The sequence below is a fragment of the Danio aesculapii genome, chromosome 10 (assembly GCF_903798145.1).
Source record: "Danio aesculapii chromosome 10, fDanAes4.1, whole genome shotgun sequence".
Taxonomy (NCBI): domain Eukaryota; kingdom Metazoa; phylum Chordata; class Actinopteri; order Cypriniformes; family Danionidae; genus Danio; species Danio aesculapii.
The window spans coordinates 35,784,814-35,810,117 of record NC_079444.1 but is presented as its reverse complement, the minus strand read 5'-3'; the positions used below and the strand labels follow the sequence as shown (position 1 = coordinate 35,810,117).

At 36.3% G+C, this 25,304-nt stretch overlaps 1 protein-coding gene and 1 pseudogene across 1 annotated transcript; both read right to left on the bottom strand.

Annotated features, from left to right (window-relative positions):
• Positions 1 to 749: 749 nt before the first annotated feature.
• Positions 750 to 1,787, bottom strand: LOC130235743 (olfactory receptor 1M1-like). Its single transcript, XM_056466182.1, has one exon. The coding sequence runs from the start codon at positions 1,725 to 1,727 to the stop codon at positions 750 to 752; it is 978 nt and encodes a 325-aa protein (XP_056322157.1). The 5' UTR covers positions 1,728 to 1,787.
• A 4,442-nt stretch (positions 1,788 to 6,229) lies between these two features.
• LOC130235921 (olfactory receptor 1078-like) lies at positions 6,230 to 23,832 on the bottom strand (annotated as a pseudogene).
• Positions 23,833 to 25,304: the final 1,472 nt, after the last annotated feature.

Below are 25,304 nucleotides of genomic sequence, written 5' to 3'. Positions count from 1 at the left end.
AATACTGTAAATTTGTAAAAATGTAGATTTACTCACTATTTACTGTGGTTTTACACATTTATGAGTTTCTTTCTTCTTTTGAATACAAAGCAAGTTATTTTAATTAAAGCTGAATGCCTGTAAAGAAAACATAGAAAGAAAAACAAATACTATGGAAGTCAATGGTTACAGGTTTTCAGCTATCTTCAAAATATCTTCTTTTGTGGTTTGAAAGAAGTGAAGCGTGAGTAAACAACACAATCTCACGCCAATTCGTAACTTTTTGATTTAGTGGCTAATTCGTATGAATTCATACGATCTAATTCGTACAATTTAGTACGATTTGCTCATCCTCCAATGATGGTTCGGTTTAGGGGTGGGGTTAGGTGCCACGCCTCCTTTTTGAAATAATACAATTTCGTATGACTGAACTCATACGAATTCATACGAATTAGCCACTAAATTGCCAAAATGTAAAATACTTACGTTTTCTCGTGAGATCAGGCTGGAGTAAATGATGACAGGATTAATATTTTTGAGTGAACTATCCCTTTAAAAGAACGATAGAAGCTGTGACCTTTTGTTCATTGTGAATTGTTGCTATTGGATGCTAATAATTACTAGATAACTACATAGCGAATGCAGAACTGAAGATTTAAAATTGTCAAGTTATGCATTTTAATATCAATCAAAATGATCACAGAAAGCCTTCAAGAAAACATTATAAATCATCTCATCGCTTTACACTCAAGCCACAACTACATTGTACATTAATGCACATTTTTTAGAGGATTAACAAATAGTCTCCGGGTTAATGAAGAATAAATCCTGCTTCGAATCTCTTTAGTTTTCAATGAGTAGATGACAGGATTCACGCAGGGCGGAAAGAGGGATGACAAAGACAAACACACCAAACCAACATTGGGGTTCCAAATAATCCCAAAAAATGTAAGATTGAAGATAATTGCAATAGGAACGAAGTATAAGCACACTAATATGAGGTGCTCTGTGCATGTGGCCAGTGCCTTGAAACGGCTTTGGCTGTTTTTCATTCTAAATACAGCACTCAGTATACCTATATAAGTAAAGAAAATAAAAATTGAAGCTACCCCTAAAAAAAGTATAGTTGCTGTGGTGGCAAAGTTCAACTGTGGTGTTATGTCACTGCAAGCAAGCACTAAAACAGGAGTATAATCACAAAAATAGCTGTTCATCTCATGAGAGCCGCAAAAGGATAGTGTTAGGATGGATAAAACAGCATAGAGTACAATAACAACACAAAAGAACCAAACTGCACTAATTATATAAGCCATTCTGCTATTTGTATTTATAGATTCGTGTCTTAAAGGCAAACAGATCGCAATGAACCGGTCATAAGAGAGAATACATAAGGATAATGACTCTAGGCATGTAAAAGTATAGTAAGTGTACATTTGCAAAAGGCACAGATTGAAGGGCACAAAATTATCCAGAGCAATATAAGTCTTTATCATGCCAGGCACCAGAGAAGTGCTGAGAATAAGATCAACCACAGCCAGATTAGCAACAGCCATGAACTTTGGGACATGCAGACGCTGATCATAGACGATAATGGAGATCAGAAAGACATTGCATATGACTGTGATCACATAAAGGACGGTGAGGAACATGACATAGACATTAGTGTAAGGCATTGAACGCAAGCCAATGATGTAAAATCCAGCAGGCTGAATGATGGTGCTGTTTGAAGAACCGATGTTGTTCAGCATTGTAGCTGTTTTTTTGCGACCTGGCTTTTTTGAAATGTGTTTTGCTTTCAGTGGATGGGAAACCAGAGACCTGTGAGAAAAACAGAACAGAACAGAACAGAACAGAACAGAACAGAACAGAACAGAACAGAACAAACAAAACAAAACAAAACAAAAGCAAAGCAAAGCAAAGCAAAGCAAAGCAAAATGAAAACAAAATCAAATCAAAACAAAACAAAACCAAACCAAACCAAACCAAACCAAAACAAAACAAAACAAAACAAAACAAAACAAAACAAAACAAAACAAAACAAAATCAAAACAAAATCAAAACAAAACAAAATCCAAACAAAATCAAAACAAAACAAAATCAAAACAAAACAAAATCAAAACAAAACAAAACAAAACAAAACAAAACAAAACAAAACAAAACAAAACAAAACAAAATCAAATCAAATCAAATCAAAACAAAATCAAAGCAAAGCAAAGCAAGCCTGTGATTTACAAATGACTGTTATTTGATCACATAAGCCTCAAACAACATTCAGCGAGAAATGATTATATATTTAGCATTTTACATATTACAGCGAGCCTGTCTAGTGATGCTTACATGAGAAGTAGTTGTGGTGGTTTGTAGATGATTCTGAAGCTTCTGCTTCACAGCAGAAGATGTAGAGAATATTTACAGGCAATATATTGTAAAGGTTTGTTCCTCCAGAGGGGTCATTAACTGGGAAAGAAGCTCTGATAATAGTCTTGAGAGAAAAGACATTCATTAGTCTTTACTTCACAAATGTGATATTATTGATGTCATTACTAATTGGTTTAAGTGTCACTAATTAGTTTGCTTGTTTTTGAGCTCATTTTTGTAACAACAATAAAATTGGACTGAATTGTTATCTTTAATGTCCTCAAGAGGCAATTTGGTTCTCAGCAATTGCAGACACAAAGCAACGCACGCATACAATTTGACACAGGATAGTTAAAAACAAGAGTACAACAAAGGAAATATATCCAAAATATATTTAAGCAATATACAGTGCATAAATGGAATAACCTTTTCTTCTTTTTCTTTTTTATTGACGGCTGACAAATTTGGAGTTATTTTCTGCCACCTACTGGTTAGGAGTGTGGGTCAAAAGTGGCATTGGCTGTTTCTCAATTCCAAGAACGCAGAGAACGGACGTGCGTCAAAGACTGTAGAATACACAAGACATGTCACTCGTATACATTTGAATGGGGAAAAGTGTAACTGTCAATATGGCGAATGAAGTCCCGCCTTCTAGTATTAGAGCCAATCAGCCAACAGAATAACAATTCTCATGGGGAGGGGCTCGGACCAGATGTGAGTTTCTGCAGATTTAGTGTTATACGAACATTTAGAAATGAAACTAAAGAGACAGTGGTTGTTAAATTTTATTGGTCATTCGTAATATGAAATGTAATGGCAAGTAGTTTTGGAGAATTTGATGTTTCCCCATTCAAACAGAATGCTTGAGCATACTGCCCGAGAGGCTTTTCAAAGATGGCCGCAGAATGAAATGACTTGCCTTAAAGGGACTTTGCTTGAGTTCTTGTGAAGAACGGTCTTGCCAGGTCACCTCGGAAGAACGAACTCGGGTGACCGCGAGGACAGAGAACGCCTCCTGTGAGAAATGAGATGCTGTGTTCTTCCTGATGGTCACATGACCTTCACGCACTGAAAATTATGTAAACATTACAGTGTTCATTCATTGATTTAATGTTTTCCTCCTTTTCACAATATATAATATGCATAAAGACTTTACAAATATACGTTGCACAATATAAATAAAACAGGTTTTAATACAAATTCTAGTAAATAAACACCCTTAATGTGTTTATTCCCTTATTAAGATTTTCATGGTAATGTTTATAATCACGTTTCATTTATGGAAACTCCTAAGATAAATACGTTATGTCTCTGAACTTTAATAATAAATCTCTATAAAATGCTGCGCTTCCCACCTCCAGTCGCAATGACTTATTAGACTTCTAGAGCGAGATCGGTGCTCAGGTCTGCATCGGTGCGTCCTCGATATCAAGAACACAACCAGGAACTTTCACAAGTCCTCCGTTCTTGTGGTCTTGAGTATTGGAACTAAACTTTGGCAGTTGATGATGACGTTACACAAAAACACAAGGACACAGATCGCTGAAGAACGCATATTGAGGCTGCTTATTAAATTGTATTTCATATACCAGTCTCCCTAAATCATCATTAATGAAGTAGTGGATTAAATCTCCTAATTCACTTAAAATATTATTCAAATCTACGTCTTCATTGTTGGTTTTGCGTTCTGTAATCTTCATGTTCCTTTTCCTCCTATACTGTACACTGGACATTTCTTTACAATAGGTTCTATACGTTTTTCCTCATTACCATAGTCACAGTTTACACATTATAACCGATGACCTACTGTAGATCTAGGGAAACCAACTGCTATCTGAACAAATGATTGCAAATATCTGTTTGACTTAGCATGTTTAAGATGGCAGAAGGCAAAACTCTGGCTAAAGTGGATGGTTATCCTCAGCTGAAAAGGCCATAGCCCTCTGTATGACGCTTACCACACAATACTGTTAAGGTTAGTGCCAATGATCTTTTGAGATATCGGAAACATTCTTACTAGTCTGTTTTTGCATGTCACAGCAAGGTTACCGTACCAGCATATCGTAGCAAAAGTTAATACGGACTCAATAAAAGAATAAAAAAATTTCTTCAGACAAAATGAATGTGAGCCTGAAGTGGCCCACCTGTACAATGGCAAAAGGGGGCCAAAGATTCAAATTCATACATGGGCCATTTATATGGAATAAAATCACTGTCATAAATATTTTGTACGTAAATAAAATTCACACATCTGTAATTATAAAATCGTAAAGGAAAACGAAACGTACTCGTAATTTTTATGAGGGTACAATTCCAAAATCTGCGATTAGAACAGACACAGATATGACATTTTCTTTGTCTGTTTGTATATGACTAATAAATTTACGATGGGTGTACACAAAATACAGTTTCACCACGAACATGACGACCTGATTATGAGTACGAGTCAAACAGCAACACTCCAATGTCAAAATTACGTCACCGCATGAATTTTATTTACGCACGTAATATTTATGGCAGTGATTTTATCACATACATTTAAGGCAAACATTTGGCAGTAATGGCAAAATGTAATCTGAATGTGAGCCTAATGTGGCCCATGTGGAAAATGATAAATTTGGCCCAAATGATGGAGGACAAATGTGGGTTACAGTTGGCAAAAATGTGGCATAGTCATTTAAGGGTAATCTGGGTCTAAACCTAAAGTGGTTCACATGTGTAAGTGCAAATGTGGCCCAGTTATCTTAAGAGATATGTATGCCACTTTTGGCAAATATTTGGCACAGTAAGCTCTGGCTATTGTGGCTGTGAACCTAATGTAGCCCAGAAAAAATATGGCAAATGTGGCCCAGTTATTTTAAAACATATTTAGGGGCCACCTTTGGCTAATATTCGGCACAGTAACTCTGGCTAATGCAGCCGTTAGCCTATAGTGGCCCAGAGAAGATATGGCAAATGTGGCCCAGTTATCTTAAAACATATGTGGACAACATAGACTAAAGTCACCATCATGGAGAAAAGGGTTTGCTTTAGTTGGGCTCATAGCCCTGAACCTCTTAATGTAAATTTTCTTTTGGGCTGCTATAACTTTTAAAAACTTTGCTTGAAAATTTTATTCATTACAGCAAACAAGCCAAGTAGAAACAAAAACAAACAATAAAATTAAGTGAGGCACAACCTGTGATGAAATGATATAATTCACTGATATTAACTAATGTTTAATCCATTATTAGATGTAACGTAATAACATGCTTGCACATGCCACAGAATTATGAAGGTTTATAAGCTAAAATTCTATGGTTCAACTTTTGCTCACAGAGACATCAATAATCAGCGTATGAACCTCAACAACGGTGACAATTAACAAAATGAACAAAACTTACAAACATCACAAACAGGAGACCCAAAGTGACAAAATCAACAACGTCAACAAAAACAGCAGAATCAACAGCAAATAATGAAAACTGGAGCATCAATAAGCTATAGAATGTATTCATACTGCAATGCATGCTGGGATTTTTGTACTTTGCCACACCAAGCAAGTGTAAGGTGTAGGCCAGATCTGGGCCAGAATAAAAGCAAACTGTGGCTCAGAATAGGGTCAGTTCTGGTTCATTTGGTTGAATTATGGCTGATATGTGATATTGCTATTGCTTAATTGTGGCCCAGATCTGGCAAACAGGAGTGGACCGCCCAAGTGTCTGGTGTGGGCCGGATTTGAGCCACAGGAATTTTGCTAGCTGGGTATCCCTACTAAATCACTTTTAAAGATTTACAATGTTCATTTTGTTAGTGCACATTGTTTTTTTAGGTGAACATTTAATCCATACAATTCAATCAAAGACTGAGCATTTGCTTCTGTGTTTGGAGTGGCGGTTCTTCTCCAATGACATCATCTGACGGCTTCAGCCACAATATTCTTAATCACGTTCCACGTGCAAGTAGATGCATTGGAAGTGGGGCTGCAGAGACAACCAATAAGCATCTCTTTAGTTTTTGAAACATTGAGTTGCAGATATGAGGCTTTGCACCAGGTGATCAAATTGACCAAAACTCATGGCCCACCTCATGATCCTGCCAGAGACTGACAATGACAGAATCATCAGCATGATTTACTCTGACAGTGATTGAACAGCAATATTGATAAAACACACTCAAGTTGAGCAAACAAATGGCCTTAGACGCTGTTTCTCTGTGTCTCAATATTAAAATTTAACAACATATTGTGAGTGTTAATATGTCTGTATACATATTGGGAGTGTTCAAGCAAGTTGAAGAGATGTAAACAGATACACAGAGATGTAAAACTGACATCAATCCTGGTATACGTGAAGTTCATTTTTAAACTGTTTTCGAGAGGATCAAGTGCTTATGATTGCTTGCAGCTGCCACGCATTATCCAATGTATGATTTACCAACCAGACGATTCCTAGGCCACTATAAGTGCCCTAGGTTTCATACCACAGACATCTTCGTTTTGAAGAATCCCCCCCTTGCAACCCTACTACTCTTCCTTTTTTAATGGGTGGCACAGTGGCCCAGTGGTTAGCACTGTTGCCTCACAGCAAGAACGTCTTTGGGTCTGTGGTTTAGACGTTTCTGTGCAGAGTTTGCACGTTCTCCCCATGCTCATGTGGGTTTCCTCCCACCGTCCAAAAACAGGCGAATTGGGTAAGCTAAATTGTCCGTAGTCTATGTGTGTATGTCCTGGTACACCAGATTGAGGGTTGGGCGTTGGGCTAACATCTCACCTCCTAAAAATAGATGTTAGGAAACACCAGTATGGTGCAGCTAAATATCAACTTCGATATAAATTGCCTGGCAGTAAGTAAGTATATATCTTTGAAAGTTCCTGTGTCTTGTACGGTCAGGAAAATTCATCCCTACAATGTTTGTAAAGACATTTACCTCTTCCTTATCGTTTATATTTTATCGTTATTCATAACTCACATTTTAATGTTTCAGAAATACTGAGCTTTGAAGTGTTTGCATTCCCTACAGCTAAAATGAAATTGGGAACATTCATGAAAATGACAGAGGTCCATAATGAAATTTAAAAAGTAAATACAAATCACTTTTCTATTGGAATTGAGGTTCCAGAACATTACTTGAAGCAATAATATTCAAAAGCACAAACAAGTTAGAATACATATTTTAATTATTTGTTTTACAACAAATTAATGCAGACAACTTATTTTTCATACTTTAGATTGAGTACATTTTTTTCTTGCTCAATTAATGCATAAAAAGCAATGCTTAAATTAAGGTAATGATATTGTGAGTAATTAAACACATTATTGTGGGAATCATTTCAATTTCCTTTGATTTAGACAGAAAGCAGCGACTGTATAATTTCTCTTCAGTCATCAGTGTGGCTGAAATAACATGGTCGTGTTTATTGTTGTAATTAAGACCCCATAATTGAAAACCTTTGCGTCAGCAAATCTTGAGACAGAAACAAATCATGTCTGGTGTGTGTGAATTATTTTTAGCCGCCCTAATGAGCCCCAAGCTGATCTCATCTCACGAGGGTAAGTGATAATGACCTTAGCAGAGACACAACATAAACACAACAATGATCATCTCAGAGTGAGATAATTGATCTCCCCAAACTCAGAGATGTCTCAACACTCTTAGGACTAACATGAAAAAAGCTCATTTTAATTTGCTGCATCTGCAATTAAGAGGTCATCTGAGGTCACCCTAGATTTAGCATATTTGTTCAATATAAATGATCAGTTCATATTAAGTATGATGAGAAGATAATAAAGTAAAATTATGTCCACATCATATGGAGTCAATCTAGGGCCATATATACTTATGCTAATATAAAAGAAAGTTTTGCTAACAAAATAAAGTATTGAGCAAAACATTTGCAAAATAATACAAATCTCAAAAAAAAGGGCAAAGGGAGAATAAAAAGGAATTTTCCAAACAAAAATAAAAAACCACAAATAAAAATCAGGAAGTGCAAAACATTTTATGAATATTTTCAACTTTTTTTAAATGTATATATATTTGATTAAGATTTTTTTTCTAGTATTGCTTTTACAAAACCACTCAAGTCAATTGCAAAGCTCATTTTGATTTGCTTTTCAGTTAACCTTGAGTTTGCGATGCTGTTTTCTTTTTGCACTTCACATTTCTGTGAAAAAATGTAAATGTAAATCGTCAAACAGTAAAACTCACAAATCACAATGAGCATTACAATTGACTTGAGAGGTTTTGTAAAGACAATACTGGAAAAAATTTAGCAAATATATGAATACATTTTTAAAATTGCAAATATTACATTTTTTTGCACTACGTTTTAATTAGTAGTTTATTATTTTTGGTTGGAAAATTCCTTTTTATTTCTCAAAACTCAAGTTTTTTTGAGATTTGTTGAATTTTTTTGCTCAATACTTTATTTTGTTAGTTTCTTTTATGTTGCAAGTATATATGGCCCTAGATTGACAATATGACATAATATTGACTTCTTTCATTCAGAGACAAAAAAGTTCTAAAATTAACATTGCAGGAAACCGTTAGGATCAACATAAGTATTAAACCAATAAATCTACACTGTAAATCCTAATAAGTTGAGACTACTCAAATGATTTGAGGAAAGTGATTGCCTCAGTTCGTTTGAGTAATGGGTAATCGACAGCTCAATTAAATGAGTTAACTAAATTTGGTCTCTTCTTTAATTTAACTTAAATGTTTAAGTACAGATAACTTAAAATGTCAAATAGGCTAAACTTCCAAAATTTTCAGCTTTCATATTCTTTACTTACTTACTCCCAGGACCAATTATATCGAAGTTGATATTTAGCCGCACCATGTTGGTGTTTCGTAACGTCAAATTTTTACAAGGTGGGTCGCTAGCCCAACACTCAACCTTGAAGACCAGGACATACACTACGGACAACTTAGCTTACCCAATTCACCTATATGCATTTCTTTGGACTTGTGGGGGAAACTGGAGCACCAACACGGGGAGAACAAACTACACACAGAATTGCCAACTGACCCAACCGGGACTCGAAACAGCGACCTTGCTGTGAGGCGACAACACTACCCACTGCGGCACTGTCACCCCTGCATGCATATCAATTAAGAAAAATGTATATAAGCTGTTGATCTCAAGAGAGCCACAAAAGGACAGCTTTTGGTTCGCTAAAGGAGCATAGATGACGACAGTAACATGAAAGAACCAGAATGCACTGATTATATAAGCCATTCTAGTGTTTGTGTTAACTGACTCATGTCATAAGAGAAAATACCGATGGAACATGACTACAAGGATAAAAAAAGCATAGTAAATGTAAATCTGCAAAAGGCACAGATTGAAGGGTACAAAATTATCCAGAGCAATGTAAGTCTTTATCAAAACTGGCACCAGAGAAGTGCTGAGAAAAAGATCAACCACAGCCAGATTAACAACAGCCATGAACTTTGGCACATGCAGACACTGATCATAGACAATAATGGTCATCAAAAAAAACATTGCATATGACTGTGATCACATAAAGGACGGTGAGGAACATGACATAGATGTTACTGAAGGCATTGATCTCAATGTAATGATGTGCAAACCAGCAGGCTGATTGATTGAGCTGTTTGGAGCAGAACTGATGCCGTTTTGCTTTGTAGCCCTTTTTTACAACCTAGTTCCCTTGAAATGTGCTTTATGCTTTTTGGTTTCAGTGAAAGAAAAAGCAGATTTACGCTGATGATAATTTTATTATATATATATGTCAAATATCACAGAATCTGTTCAACAATGCCTAAACCTTATAGATGCCTTCAGTAAATTATCTGGTTATAAAATTAATTGGAACAAATCTATACTTATGCCACTTAATTTATCTGCAAAATCAGAGATTCGGGCCTTAACCACTATGATTTCTGTCAACACCCAGTTTAATTACCTTGGGATTCGAATTTTCCCCTCGTTATCTAACATTTCCAAATGGAACTATCAATCTCTTTTTGAAAAAATGCAAAGTGACCTTCGGTGTTGGTCTCCACTTTCTTTGGTTCTTCAGGGAAGAATAGCCACTATTAAAATGAATATTCTTCCAAGGCTAAGTTTTTTGTTTTCGGGTTTACTATTGGCACTACCTACTGGCTATTTTAAAGAACTCAATACAGCAATAGCAAAATTCTTGTGGATTAATAAATGGCCTAGAATTCGACTGAAATCAATGCATAGACTAAAACCTCATGGTGGCTTATCCGTGCCGGATTTTTCATCATATTATTTAGCATACCAAATGAAAACACTTAGGACTTGGTTGGAAGTTGACACCCCTGTTCCATAGCGAGCCTTACAAGCTAATATTCATCCACTGTGTCTACAGGATCTACTCTTTACTAAAACATCCAAGAAATTGCATGAAAAATTTGGTCCAGTTATAGGCCACTCTATTAAAATTATGGGATTATGGGAGCATCTGATTGTTATTATGATTCCACCCCTTTCTGTTTTAACAATAATATATGTACTGGTAACAAACCATTTATATACAAATGCTGGGCAGAAAATGGTATCTGTGTTAAAGGACCTATACAATGATGACAGACTTAAATCGTATCAGATTTTGAAAGAGGAATTCTCTCTCCCAGGATTCTTCTTTTTTTATATTTAAAGTTGCAGTAGGTGATCTGCCAAAATGCTAAACGGTTAGCATAATATCTTTGGATGACATGACAGCAGACAACCCACTAGTTCATGTCATTCACCAGTTAGAAATGTAGTTCAAAAGTTCACACTTAGCTGATGATTAATTATAGGCTTGTTTGGCATGCTGTCCCGGGAGAGAGCCCTGAGCTCATAAGATCCTCGAGCCCGGGGCTCCCTCCGGTTGCAAGGCGAGAGGGGAGTTTGAGCTCAGGTAGATCTCGAGAACTCCCCCGCTGTAATAACCAATGAACGGCTAGTGATTGATCGTGTCACCCATCTAGGAAGAAGGAGGAGTAGGGGTGGATGGGGGGATTCTTCAAAACGAAGATAGCGGTGGTACGTAACCCAGGGTATTTGTAGTAGCTTAGGAGTCGTCTGATTGGTGCATTGAGAATTGGATAATGCGGATCCAGCCGCTAGCAATCATAAGCATGTGATCCTCACGAAAATTTTTTATAACTAAACTTCACTTAGTGGTTGGCTGGCGGCGTGTTGGAATTACTTATTACTCAGCCATTATGCGTGATTTGCGTGAACAGAGATGCACCATTGGACAAATCTGCATTTGATGACAGACAGTTTGGGCTATTTATCAGAATTATGGGCGATGTCGGCCCGACAATATTTAATTGGATGAACATTTTTTTTTTGTTTTATGCCTCACCCAGAATATAAAAATACATATAAATATATTTAGATCATTTACTTTAATCATTACTACTGGACTGTAAAGAGACTTTCAACCAGCACAACAAAAAAATGTTTCTCAAGACAATCACCTACTGCACCTTTAAGATTGAGGTCTGTGCTAAAGCATATGGAGTACCTTGGTTATTCAAAATATCCCCTCATCCTATGATGGATTGCATAGATTCTAGTTTGGACTGTATTGTAAATATAATTTATAAATCACTTATAGTACCACAACACTCAAATATATCAATTGAGGGCTTCTGGGAGAGAGAACTCAATACAATTATTGATTGGGGGATTGTCTGGGAGAACTGTTTTGTAACTTTAAAAAACCCAGCTCACCAAATGATTCATTATAAATGAATTTCTAAGGCTTATGCCACCCCCTACCTGTTATCTAAAATTAAAAGAAAATTAGACCCTGTTTGTCACTTATATAACAACTATACACAAGGTACTTATATATATATATATATATATGTATGTTCTGGGAATGTCCCAAAATTGCATTATTCTGGACCGAGATATACGAGCCTTTTTATCAGAACTAATGGAAACTCAGATCCAATGCGACCCATTGCTCTTTCTCATGTTGGATGATTCATCACTCTCCCTATCCATCAACCAAAGAAAAATTCTGTCAGTTGTTCTGACTGCTGCATAAAAAAAGAAAGAAAATAACAATCCTGAAACTATGGCTGGATCCATCTGCTCCAACTGATCTATCCAGGAGGCTCTATCTACTGGACATTATTAGTTTGGAATACACCACAGCCAAAATAAATGGTGCCAGTAAGAACTGTACAACTTTGGTTAAATATGAGACTGTATCAGATATGTTTCAATTCTGGTTTTGTACCTATTGTTACAGTATTACTGTTTTCATTTAATTTTACATTGTTTTGTTGGGTAAATCTCAGGCTTTGTTGAAAATCAAAATGTTCAATAAAAAAGAAAGAGAAAAAAAAAGAGAAAGCCAATACCTGTAAAAACATTCAGAGATCCTGTGCTTTACAAATCACATCTAAGATATCTGTTATTTGATCACATAAACATTCAACCTAAATCTAATAATGATTATACAGCTAATATTCGTTTTACATTCATAACAGTGACTCTCTTGTGACGCTTACACGAGTTGTGGTGGTTTGTAGATGATTCTGTAGACACAGCTCTACAACTGGAGAATATTAGCAGGCAATATAATGTCCATTTTGTTCCTCCAGAGGGGTCATTAAATGAGAAAGAAGCTCTGGTAATAATCTTGAGAGAAAAGGCATTCATTAGCGCTTTTATTTCACAAATGTAATATTATTGATGGTATTACTAATTGGTTTAAGTGTCACTAATTAGTCTTTGTTTTTGTTCAACAATTTTATCTCCCAGAAGGACGATTCAAGTAACATTATAAACTCAGAGTGGGGAATATTATAGAGCAAAAACATTTAACTGAATACTCTAATCTACTACTTTTTAATAGGAAGTATATTAAAGAATATATTACACAATTTGAAATATAATAAAACCTAAGAAAGGCTTGAGACGCTGAGAGTTGACCACGACAACGAGGTTTGAGGCCAGTGAAGAACGGTTCCAGAAAGCAGATAAGACCAAAACAAAAGCCAAATAAATAAATAAATAAAGTAAATAGCAGGGTGAGAATGTGGTAAAAAATCTGAAAACGTAGTAAAAATCAGGTAAGGGCTTTTCTTTTTCTGGATTGCTTTTGAAAACACTTTCGTTTGGGTTAGGGAAGTGGGCAGGCGGGTCAATTGGTGCTTTTTAAAATCACTATTGGTTCGGTTTAGGGATGGGGGAGGGTGGATCAGTCAGTGGACAGCAGTCTCTGATGAACTTACGCGAGAACAGCAGGCATAAATGGCACTCGCGAGACAAATCAGAAGTACACATCGGCCTCTGATGAATTTGTGAAAACAAAAACTGCAAAAAAAAACGTACCTCCTTGGTATTTGGGCTTTTGTTACATGGTCAAGGAGGAGACAAAAGTATACTTTTGATCTGTCTCTTTTCTGCTCTGCTCTTTCCTGCTCTGAAGTCTTTCTTTCTTCTCTGGCTCTACTGCTATCTGGCTTTCTTTGGCCCAACTCTCTCAGAGGAAACTTTATTTCACATTTAAGCTGGGTAAAATTAATATCATATGTTTTTATAATTTCATGTTTTATCATTTTATACAGTTACTTTGTAACTATTCAGCATGACTATAGCAAAATATTGTCATTAAATAATTTCATTTACAAGTATTTTGTGAATTTAACTTTAACACTTCATTGTTCCATATTGCAATATAATACAATCACATAACAGCAATGCTCTCTCTCACATTTGTAGCCATTAAAACTGCCCTTATTTCTGTTTTTGGTATAAAATTGCAGAAGAATGTACGGTTTTTCACCATCAAACTGATCATTTTTGAGCCATTCACCAGAATTATAGTTCAAGCCACTGTAGTTAAATCCCATTCTTACACTGCTTTTTAAAAATGCATATTGGTCCGAGCTGTTCATATATTTACGTCTTTTTAATATCTCCATCTTCACTTCTGATCTTTTCTAAAGTGACTGATCCCTCAATCCACAATTGAATACCACAATCTAATGACTCCCCAAACAACTTCATTCGCTCCAAATAGTGACAGTATTAATGTAACTAATTTGTTTGTCTTATTAGGGCAAGTCCATGACAGAAACAAATTATACCTAGAGAGTGTGAATGATCTGCCCTAATGAGCCCCAGGCTGCTCTCATAAGTGATAATGACCTTAGTGGAGACACAACATAAACACAACAATGATCATCTCAATGTGAGAGACTATAATTGATCTCCCTAAACCCAGAGAGGTGTCGTAATCCTCTCAGGACTTACAAGAAAACAAACAAGACAAGAAAATGAGAATCCGAGCTTCCATGCATTACCGAGTTTAGTTTGTAGGACTGAGGTCAGCCCTAGATTTGAATTGATTTCCTTTTCATCAGATAGAGATGAGTTTATCTCAATTTTGATTGAGTTGGCTGCAGTGAAGCAAGGCGAAATAAAAATCAGATGACTATTAAGGATGAGTTGCATCAAATGTATCCTTGTCTGCCATCTGGATTTCCTTTGACATGTAGACAGTAATCCGACAACATCAATATCTGTCCAAAAAATTCAAACATATATTGTTGGTTGATATTGTACCAATGAAAATATTTGTTTTGTCAACTAGCATCCAAAAATGTAACCCTATATCAATTTCTGGAGATCGCAAATGATGTATTTCATCTTTAAAACGAACACTAGGGAGCGGTATAATGCCGTTCCTTTTCTCGCTTACCAGCTGACCGCTTACCTCAGTATTGACAGCTTTTCCACTGTTACCAGTTTGTCCAGTGTCTCGCTGCATTCGTTGGAGGATTTGAAAGGCAGAGCAGATTTGACTGTGACAACGTGGTTCAATTCTGATGAAGAACAGTTCCAGAAAACAGGTAAGACAAAAACAAAACCCAAAAATAAAACAAGCAAGTAATAACCGGATGAGAATGTGGTAAAATCTGAAAACGTGGTAAAAATCATGCTGCCGCGAGGGCTCTTTTTTCTGGATTGCTTTTGAAAACACTGTGGTTGGGTTTAGGGAAGGCAGTGGGCGCTAGACAATCGGTTGGGTTAGTGAAGGAGGAGGGTGGGCCAGTCGATTGGTCAGTCAGCAAGTCGGTCAATTGACAGTGGTCAGTGGATTTACGCGAGAGCAGCAGGCGCGTATGGCAAACAGAATGGCGAAGAGAATGGATAATAGAATGGCGCTCGTGAGAGAAATTTGAGATCTGATCTGAAAAAATGTACACAGCAGCCTCTGGTGGATTCGCTAAAACAAAAACTGGCAAAAAACTTAGATCCTGGGATGTATTTAGCATTTTCCAGAAATGTATATAGGGGTACATAATCAGAATGAGCCTGGGTTGTCCGATTTCCTTATATGAAAGACAAACACTAGTATTTCATCATTCCCACCGGGTTATTACCGCCCCTATCATGGGTTTTTGAAAATGACCTTCTATTCAGTGTGTAACACAGCTCTAAGTGAATGAAAATATCCATCTGAGGTCTAAATCTGAACGTGCATTGTGTTTAAAAGTATTGTTTCTTTAAAGAAACAGTAGACTAAGAGTTGACTAAATGAATTGTGTTGGGTTCGGATCTTTTGCCTGAATGCATCAACGTCGACACGGTACATCACCAAATACTGGTTCCGGTAAAATGTGAACGCGCCTTTCCCTTCAAACACTAGTTCAACTTTTGTAAGTGTGTGGATTAATACTGAATGTGTGTAGTTGTTAATACTTAGGGGTTTGGGATCAAATGAATCACTGACTCATTGAACCATTTGGGAGTCGTTGGGATAATTATGTAAAAATAAATGCATATTATCAGACAATGAAAGTGTTTTATGACCTTGCATGCATATAAGCCTGTTGTTGGAGACCCCCAAAATCAAAATATGACATTTTATAATGCAAAATAGGGGCTCTTAAATGAGTAGAGCCTGGTTAAAAACTCACAATTCCACCAGTTTTCCAGAGTCCCTTTCAAATTAATCTGCACATTAAGGATTCTAATGAGTCTCAATTAAAGTATGAAAAGGCACCTTATGTTATAATAATGTGTCTGTAACTGTATCTTTTGTCATTTCAAACACATATATACCCCAATCAATTAAAACGTGCAAGATCATGTTAATAATACTAGGCAATAGAGTCTTATTTGTATTGTACTGTGGTTATTTGCAGTACACTGTAAAAAGTGATTAGTTACTTAAAGCAAGTGAACCAATTGCCTTAAAAGCAACAAGTTGACTTTACAAAAATAAAGTATGTAAACCATTTAAAAAAAAATACAAGTAAACTAATCACTTTTTTCCAATACACCCTTATTATATTAGCTTTTTCCCCCAGCTTTTCTGTATCTAGCAAAATGCCATACAGTAATATTAATCTGCTCTTCCAGACTCCAGTGTGTCTTCTAATTTCAATGCAGGCTATAATTGTAGATTTTATAGACTTAATGAAGCACCAAATATGTAATATTGTGATAATTACAGTAATTATTTGAAAACAGACGCGCTAAAATAGTCGGACACTGTAAAAAGGGATTAGTTGACTTTTAAAAAGTAAGTGCAATTAGCATAATTCTAAAAATGGAGTCAGCTTAACAGTTTCAAGATGTAATGGGTGTACTTTATTTTTTGTAAAGTCAACTTGTTGCTTTTAAGGCAACTGGTTTACTCGCTAACTAATTACTTTTTACTGTGTACATGGTAAAAATGCTGGGTTCTACACAATCGATTTGTGTCGGGACAACATGAAGGAATTAAGTTGACTAATTGGTTTTTACACATTTACAGTACATCAGAGAACATACCCAGAAAAGGGATTCTTAAAATACTGTACCTCAAAACTCTCGAGAATATTAATATCTCGAGAATATTAAAGCTTTAAATATGAAAATTATTAAAATTCTTTTTTGACATTTTTGGACTAGTAGTCAAGCTTTAAATATAGGAAAATTAAATGATGAATTATGAAAATTAAATTATAGAAAAATTTAAATTTTTGAAAAATATTAAATGATTTATGCTATAAGCTAAGCTAAAAGAGCTTAGACCTGGAGATCGATTGAATGATTTCATATATGATAAAACAACAGTTTAACTCAGTTGTAAAATTTGTGTTCCTTTTAGAAAAGAGCAAAAAATACTTAATGCCTCAGCAGGCGACCCTTCTTTCCCACCCTGATTTTATCTTGCAGACATATTAATCGCACATGACCTTCCCCAGACCTCAGTCTCTCTGCATCTCAGACGAGTTCACTCTCCGTGTGTAAAGAATTAGGCCTCTGACTCAGAGTCCATTGCCTCTGCAAGCCTGACTGAAATTCGAAATGACTTTGTCCAATTCACTGGCTTTCTAAAAATGAGGAAACAGTCAAATATTTATGCCGACCGCAGCAAAAAAGAGAAGAAAACGAGCAAAGGATAAAGAATGAAAGTCGTTGAAATAGGCTATTTTCTTTAATAATGGCGAGCTGTAGCCTTTGTGCTCTTCTGGTTTTATGCCAGCTCATTCTCTATAGTGCTGGGACAGCCAGTCATTATGAATCTATATTATCTCTCATGCACCAGGAACACATTAGCATAGTGCCGGCCAAGCAACTAGACCTATATTCAGTAGAAGTTTTTCAGAAGTTATCATTCAAGACTGTTAGAACTATTGATCTTATGCGATTTCAATGCAAATTCTCAGCTGTATCTCTTTTCATACATTTGAAATGATTTTTATAAATACATTTGAAGCACAATAATCATAATGTTCTGATTTGAGCACAAGGCTTTAATAATAAACTGTGTATTTAGAATCACAAAATGCTAATAAATAAATTTATTTATTTAATTGCATTTACCACCATCAGTTCAATTTCATTAAGGCTAATCTAATATTATTGCATTATTTAACAATACAGTTATGCATAAACAGCAAAAATCAGTCCAAGGCACTCAAAATGTGGAAAAAAACATAAAAGGCTATTATTCACATGGTTACCCTGATGAAGGCAGCTCTCGCATAGGTTTTTTTTAAAGGATTAGCTATGTGAATAAAGGCTTTTTATATGTTTTTTCCACATTTTTGAGTGGCTTGGGCTGATTTTTGCTGTTTATTCTGATGAATCCCTTACCCAAAGAGCACTGACACATTATTTAAGCTATCCCTGAGCACTTTTTGTTTGAATTTGGATTTTTCTATATACAATTATGCACTTTAAAATAATATAAACAAATAATGAACATTGGTATTTTATTACTTTACACCAACAAAGATTAATAAATTCATTGGTTTTCCTTCAGCTTAGTTCCTTATTTATCAGGGGTCGCCACCAATGAATCGACCAACTATTCCAGCATATGTTTAACGCAGTGGATGTCCTTCCAACTGCAACCCAGTTCTGGGAAACACCCACACACTCTCTCATTCACACACGCACTCAATTTTATTTACCCAATTCACTTATAAAGCATGTTTTTAGCACCCGGAGGAAACATACACTAACACGGGAAGAACATGCAAACTCCACACAGAAATGGCAACTGGTCCACCCGGGACTCGAAGCAGGGACCTTCTTGCTGTGAGGTGACCACTGTGCCGCCTTAAGATAAATAAATGTTGAACATTTTGTACATAGCTTGTTCCAGCTATATACACTTAATATAACACTTAATAATACAATATTACATTCGCTGTTAGTTCAAACTTATAAATATGCTGAAACAACATAATTCTTGAGAGTTTTTTGGGGCAACTTAAATGTTTTATGCTCAATCTACTTACAGTACATCATGTAATAAGACCAAATGGAAATAAAAAAAGTTTCTATTTTCTAGACCGATATGTATAGGAATACTCTCATTCTGGCATAATAGAGTAGCAGCAAAGTTTCTAGCCATATCGACCTAGAAAATAGCAACTTTAAATAGAAAGATTATTAAAAAAAATTTTGAGAGAGATGCTAATGGTCTAATCCGATTCAATGATTTATGCTAAGCTAAAAGTGAGATCAGAAATGTAGACCTGGATACATATCCGCAGTGAGCCTGGGTTGTTTTAAATGTAGGGGAGCCACAGTAAAATGAGTAATTGTAAAGTTAACTGTAAAATGAGCCTATTTTCCTCTAAAAAGTAGAGTGTTTCTTTAAGACTTGAACTGATTCCATCAGCACATATGGACACGGACACCTGAGTTCTTGGCCAGCATCAGAATCACAAGTTTTAAGGTATTTTAAGAATCCCTTTTCTGGGTATGTTCTCTGATCTACATCATGTACTAAGACCAATTGGAAATAAAAAAGTTCCTATTTTCTAGACCGATATGTATAGGAATACTCTCATTCTGGCATAATACAGTAGCAGCAAAGTTTCTAGCCATATCGACCTAGAAAATAGCAACTTTAAATAGAAAGATTATTGAAAATTGTTTTTGAGAGAGATGCTAATGGTCTAATCCGATTCAATGATTTATGCTAAGCTAAAACGTGAGATCGACTGAATGGCCTAAAAAATAGTCAAACCAAATGTTTAACAGCATCTACATTTCTAGAGAAACATTCATACCCCTATCCACATTTCTGGAGAGTGTGAATTATGTAGTCAGAGGTAAGTCTGATTGCATTTCGTCTTTAAAATGATCGCTACAGAGTGGCATGACACCGCTGACGGCTTCTGTTCCTTTTAGCGCTACAAGCCGACCACTAACCTCCACATGGACGGCTTTTCCAGTGTTACCAGTTTGCCCAGTGGCTCGCTGCATACGTTGGCGGACTTTAGACGTGGAGTGGAGTTAACCGCGATGACAGGCTTTGAGAATGACGAAGAAAAGTTCCAGAAACCAGGTAAAACTAAAGCAAAAACAATGAATAAATAAACAACAGGCTAAACATGTGGTGAAATCATGCGTCTGTGGCGGCTTTTCTTTTTCTAAATTGACCTTGAAAACACTATCAGTTAGGTTTAGGGGAGGAGGTGTGTCGGTGGGTCAATCAGGCAGTTGACAGCAAGCTGGCCTGGTCGCTGAAGTGTATATTGCGCCCTCTGATGGATTTACGCAAGAAGAAGCTGTGCGAGAGATTTGAGATCATCAAAAAGTGTACAAAGTGGCCTCTGGTGGATTTGCAAAAGCAAAAACTGTGTGAAGACGCATCTCAGGTTACTCTCCCCAGAAATGTAGACCTGGATACATATCCACAGTGAGCCTGGGTTGTTTTAAATGTAGGGGAGACACAGTAAAATGAGTAATTGTAAAGTTAACTGTAAATGAGCCTATTCCCCCCTAAAAGTAGAGTGTTTCTTTAAGACTTGAACTGATTCCATCAGCACATATGGACACCTGAGTTCTTGGCCAGCATCAGAATCACAAGTTTTGAGGTATTTTGAGAATCCCTTTTCTGGGTATGTTCTCTGAACATAATGAAATGATGCCTAAACAGTCAGGTAAATAAAAATTTGAACACTTGAGATGCTATCAACATTTACCCATCTAAAATAACACTTTTTTGCATATGTTTAATGTATATGTAAATTAATTTAACATGTAAAGCTAATGTAAGGTTTATGTCATTTATAATTGTGTTCTGGAGACAAAACTAATTTATATACAGTATGAGCAGATTTAATTTGCCCTTTTTCACATAACATTGATTCTTGAAATTCTCAATCTCAAACAAGACCTCATTCTTGCAGAAGAACCTGCTGTTCATCTCATAAAGCAATCATGTCTCTTCAGAGAACTTGGATTAAACTGCTTAATTTGTATGGATTTTTCACGTAATTAAAATTTAAGTGTCTTTCATTTATAGATTTTAAGCAAATGTCAGGTTTTGGTTAAAAAGACATCCAGCGGAGGGACAGAAATCTGTCAGACTGATTAAAATACCTTCATTTGAGTTCCAAAGATGAACAAAGGCCTTATGAGAATGAATCAAGGCTGAGTAAATGACAGAAGTTTTATGTTAAGGTCAACTAGTCTTTTAAATGAACAGTTCACCACAAAATGAAAATGAATTTACTCAGTTTTAGGTGAACTATATCTTAATAATTTATTAGGACTCAAATGGTATATTAAAATTGCTTCAACATTTCATTAATGGGTAATGTTTTCTTAAAATACTGCTTTTTATGAATAATATTTAATAAATAATCATTTTATTTTATATAAAGCCTTTAATAAGTAATTATCAAAGCGCATACACTGAAAAGATACAAGGATAACAGAAAATACAGTTATCCAGAGGTTAAAGGAAGTTGTATAGAGATAAAAACAAGTCAGAAACATAAAAACACATACACTTCACTGAGAAAGTGAGTCTTCGGCGATGCTTTAAAAAGATTATGCATGCCTATTATCACAGGGGTGAGAGTACCAGAGTTTTGGAGCAAGGAAGGAAAAAAAGTCTGGTTACCCATAAAACATAGACGAGTGGAGAAACCTAGAATTGGAGAAATGGAGATACTGTAACGTGCAGGGTGTCACAGCCAGGCCAGGATCTCCCCACTCCCAAACATCACAATCATGCCCGTCCCCGTCACCTGCTTTCAAATGAACCCTTGCACGTCATTTCCTTTGCTCCATAAAACCAGTCACCCCGATCCACTCATCCGGCCTCGTCGCAACATAAAAGGACTGCACTCGCTTCATGGTCAGAGTATCAATACTAGTTGCATTACCTCGTTTTCGAGAGTGTCTGCATCTCTCCTACCTAGTGTGGCTTCTCCAGGTTTAGAGTCTGGTTATCATAGTCTCCCCTGTGTCTGGTCTCCTCCGTTCCTTTATCACCATATCCCTTCTCCGGTCATTTCCATCCAACTTTAACCATTCCTATCATTCATCTCTGGTTATTTGTTTATACTGCCATCCAATTCAATAAACTGTTCATACTTACTATCCTTCTGTGACACAGGAGTACAGTAAAGTTCTGAAAGATATTGGAGCATAGATAACACTGTCCTTCTGGGACAATGAGCCAATACATGCTTTGGAGCAATCATTGTTGTATAAATAAAAGAAGAAATTTTCATTTACTCAAGAATATCCGCTTACTGAACCTTGTTTTTTTGCAAAGCCATGTTTATCTGTGAAACAGAACACAGAGCATATTAAACTCTTCATAAGCTTACACAAATGTACCATAGCCTTTATAATTAGTGCATTATTCCAAGTGGATTTATTCGAGTTCTCTAGAAAACAGGCCAGAATAAGTGGTAATTAAATGGAAAATAGCTAAAGCCTGCTTGAAACATTGACATCACATGCTAATTAGCATATTAACTTATTCCATTTTTGTACGACCTATTTCTCTTTCAATGCAAGCCTTTATCTTTCAGATATTTTGTTTCTGCAGCCCATTATAGGACAATAAAACCCATAAAGAAACTGTTTTTACACTTTAAGATGGTTACAGCTGTGCTCGAAAGTTTATATATCCCTTGAAAAGTCATATAAAATGTCACTAACTCTAAGAGCTAGGGGGTGAAAACTTTTACCTGGAAAAAAAGTGTCCAAATTCTTTTCTTATTTTGTTGAAATAACTTTTTTCCCATTTAGTGCTGCTCGTTAGAAATAACAAAAAATAATTGCATATCCCAGAACACAAATGAAGTGCAATTTACATTCATCTTCAGATTCTACAAGTTTTCACACCTCTGCTCTTAATGCCGTGTGTTTCTTTCTGGAGCATCAGTGAGAGTTTAAACCTATTTCAACAGTTGTGTTTTAGTCCTTTAATCATCCTCAGAGAAAAAAGATGAATCTCGCAATCATGCAGTGACTGCCAGAAAGGGTTCAAATCTGCAGAAGATGCTAGAAAACTGAAGAATCTGCAGGACATGGGGGGTTTTCCTGAAGAAATGCCGTCAGTTTAACTGCTCAGAGCAAACAAGCGACTTGCAAACATCCATCACAAAGCAGAAAAGGCAGATCATCAGGAAACCACACACAAAGGGAATGTAAACTTTTTGAGGTTATTTTAATAATCTCCCCTATGTTTTTGTCTTGGGAGCTATATGTAAACTTATTTTATGTAAAACATCTTAATCAGGACAACACTAAATAAAAAAATAACAACTTTTGTAATATCTCTATTATTTGATCTCTATATTATTAAAATTATTCATGGTTTTTAAAGGGGTATGTAAACTTTCGAGCACAACTGTATATGTATACACTGTAAAAAAATCTTGCTGCCTTAAATTGTTTATTCATTCATTTTCTTTTCGGCTTAGTTTTTTTATTATTCCAGGGTCGCCACAGCGGAATGAACCGCCAACTTATCCAGCACATGTTTTACACAGCGGATGCCCTTCCAGCCACAACCCATCTCTGGGAAACATCCATACACACTCATTCACTACGGACAATTTAGCCTACACAATTCACCTATACCGCATTTCTTTGGACTGTGGGGGAAACCGGAGCACCCGGAGGAAACCCACGCAAACGCAGGGAGAACATGCAAACTCCATACAGAAATGCCAACTGACCCAGCCGAGGCTCGAACCAGCGACCTTCTTGCTGTGAGGCGACAGCACTACCTGCGCCATTGCGTTGCCCCTTAAATTGTTCAGTTAAATCAAATAAACTTTTCTAAAGTATATGAACTAGAAATATTAGGTAAAATTTTGTATAACTTTTACATTTTAGTCTAAACCTGATTAGCTTATGAAGTTAAAATATTTGTTGTCTTGACTTTTTGTCATTAAATAATTTACAGTGTATGTTGCATGTTGCTGAAACCAAAAATATTTTCAACAATGCCACAGCTATATCACCTTGCAGCCCAAGACCGGTTACTTACTGAAGCTAAGCAGGGCTGAGCCTGGTCAGTACCAGGCTGGGAGACCACATGGGAAAACTATACGTTGCCATTGGAAGTGCTGTTAGTGAGGCCAGCTGGCGACGCTCAACCAGCGGTCTGTGTGAGTCCTAAAGCCCCAATAAAGTGAAGGAGACACTATACTGTCAGTGAGCGCTGTCTTTCTGATGAGACGTTAAACCGAGGTCATTAAAAATCCCATGGCACTTCTTATACCTTCTCGTAATGGCCTCCCAATCATCCCCATACACTGAACTGGCTCTATCACTGTCTCTCCACTCCCCCTATAGCTGGTGTGTGGTGAGCACATTGGCGCCGTTGTCCTGTGGCTGCCGTCGCATCATCCAAGTGGATGCTGCACACTGGTGGTGATGTGGAGAGATTCATGATCGTAAAGTACTTTGGGTCTATGGCCATACACGATAAATACGCTATATAAATACACACATTACATCACATTTACAATATGAATCATACATTTTATTTGCAGGTAGACACTGGTTATTTTAGCATTTTGTAAGCCGTTTCATTCAACTGCTTTTGTTTATCATGGTATACAGTCACCTTTTAGTAGTAAAAGAAATCAACAACTATATCTGAATGTAGCCAAAAATAATTACTTATCAAGATATAAATTAACAAAATGTGTAATAGAATTGAATGTTGAAAGTGCACAATGTTTGATAGGCTAACTGATATTCACTTTACCCAAAAAACAACCTCTCAAACATCTGTATTCCATATGCAGGATATAGAAACCATTCAGAGGTTAATGAAGCATACAGTAAACATCAATAACACCAGCTTTATATTAAAAAAGATTCATCAAGACATTCATTTTTCTGTTCAGTACCTACAGGATTTGTATCAGAGGTTGTGCCGTTACATGACTGACGCTGTGTTGAAAATCAAATACCCGATCATAAAGAACCAAGTAATTAAACCTGTGCAAATGAATCAGGCTCAAGATTTGAAGAAGCTAGGATTTATAGGACATTGGCTTGCCCTCTTCTGGTTATGACCCTGATGAGATTAATCCCAGTTCAGCTATAATTATGTCACAGATTTGTCTTCAGCCATGCTTCTGTTCTTTTAATAGCAGCAAATTGTCTCCAGCTATCATCAATATTGAGGAGGGAGAGCTTCATACATGGGCTACTTAAAGAGGGAGGTTGAGATTGAGCAGAAAAGATTGTGTAC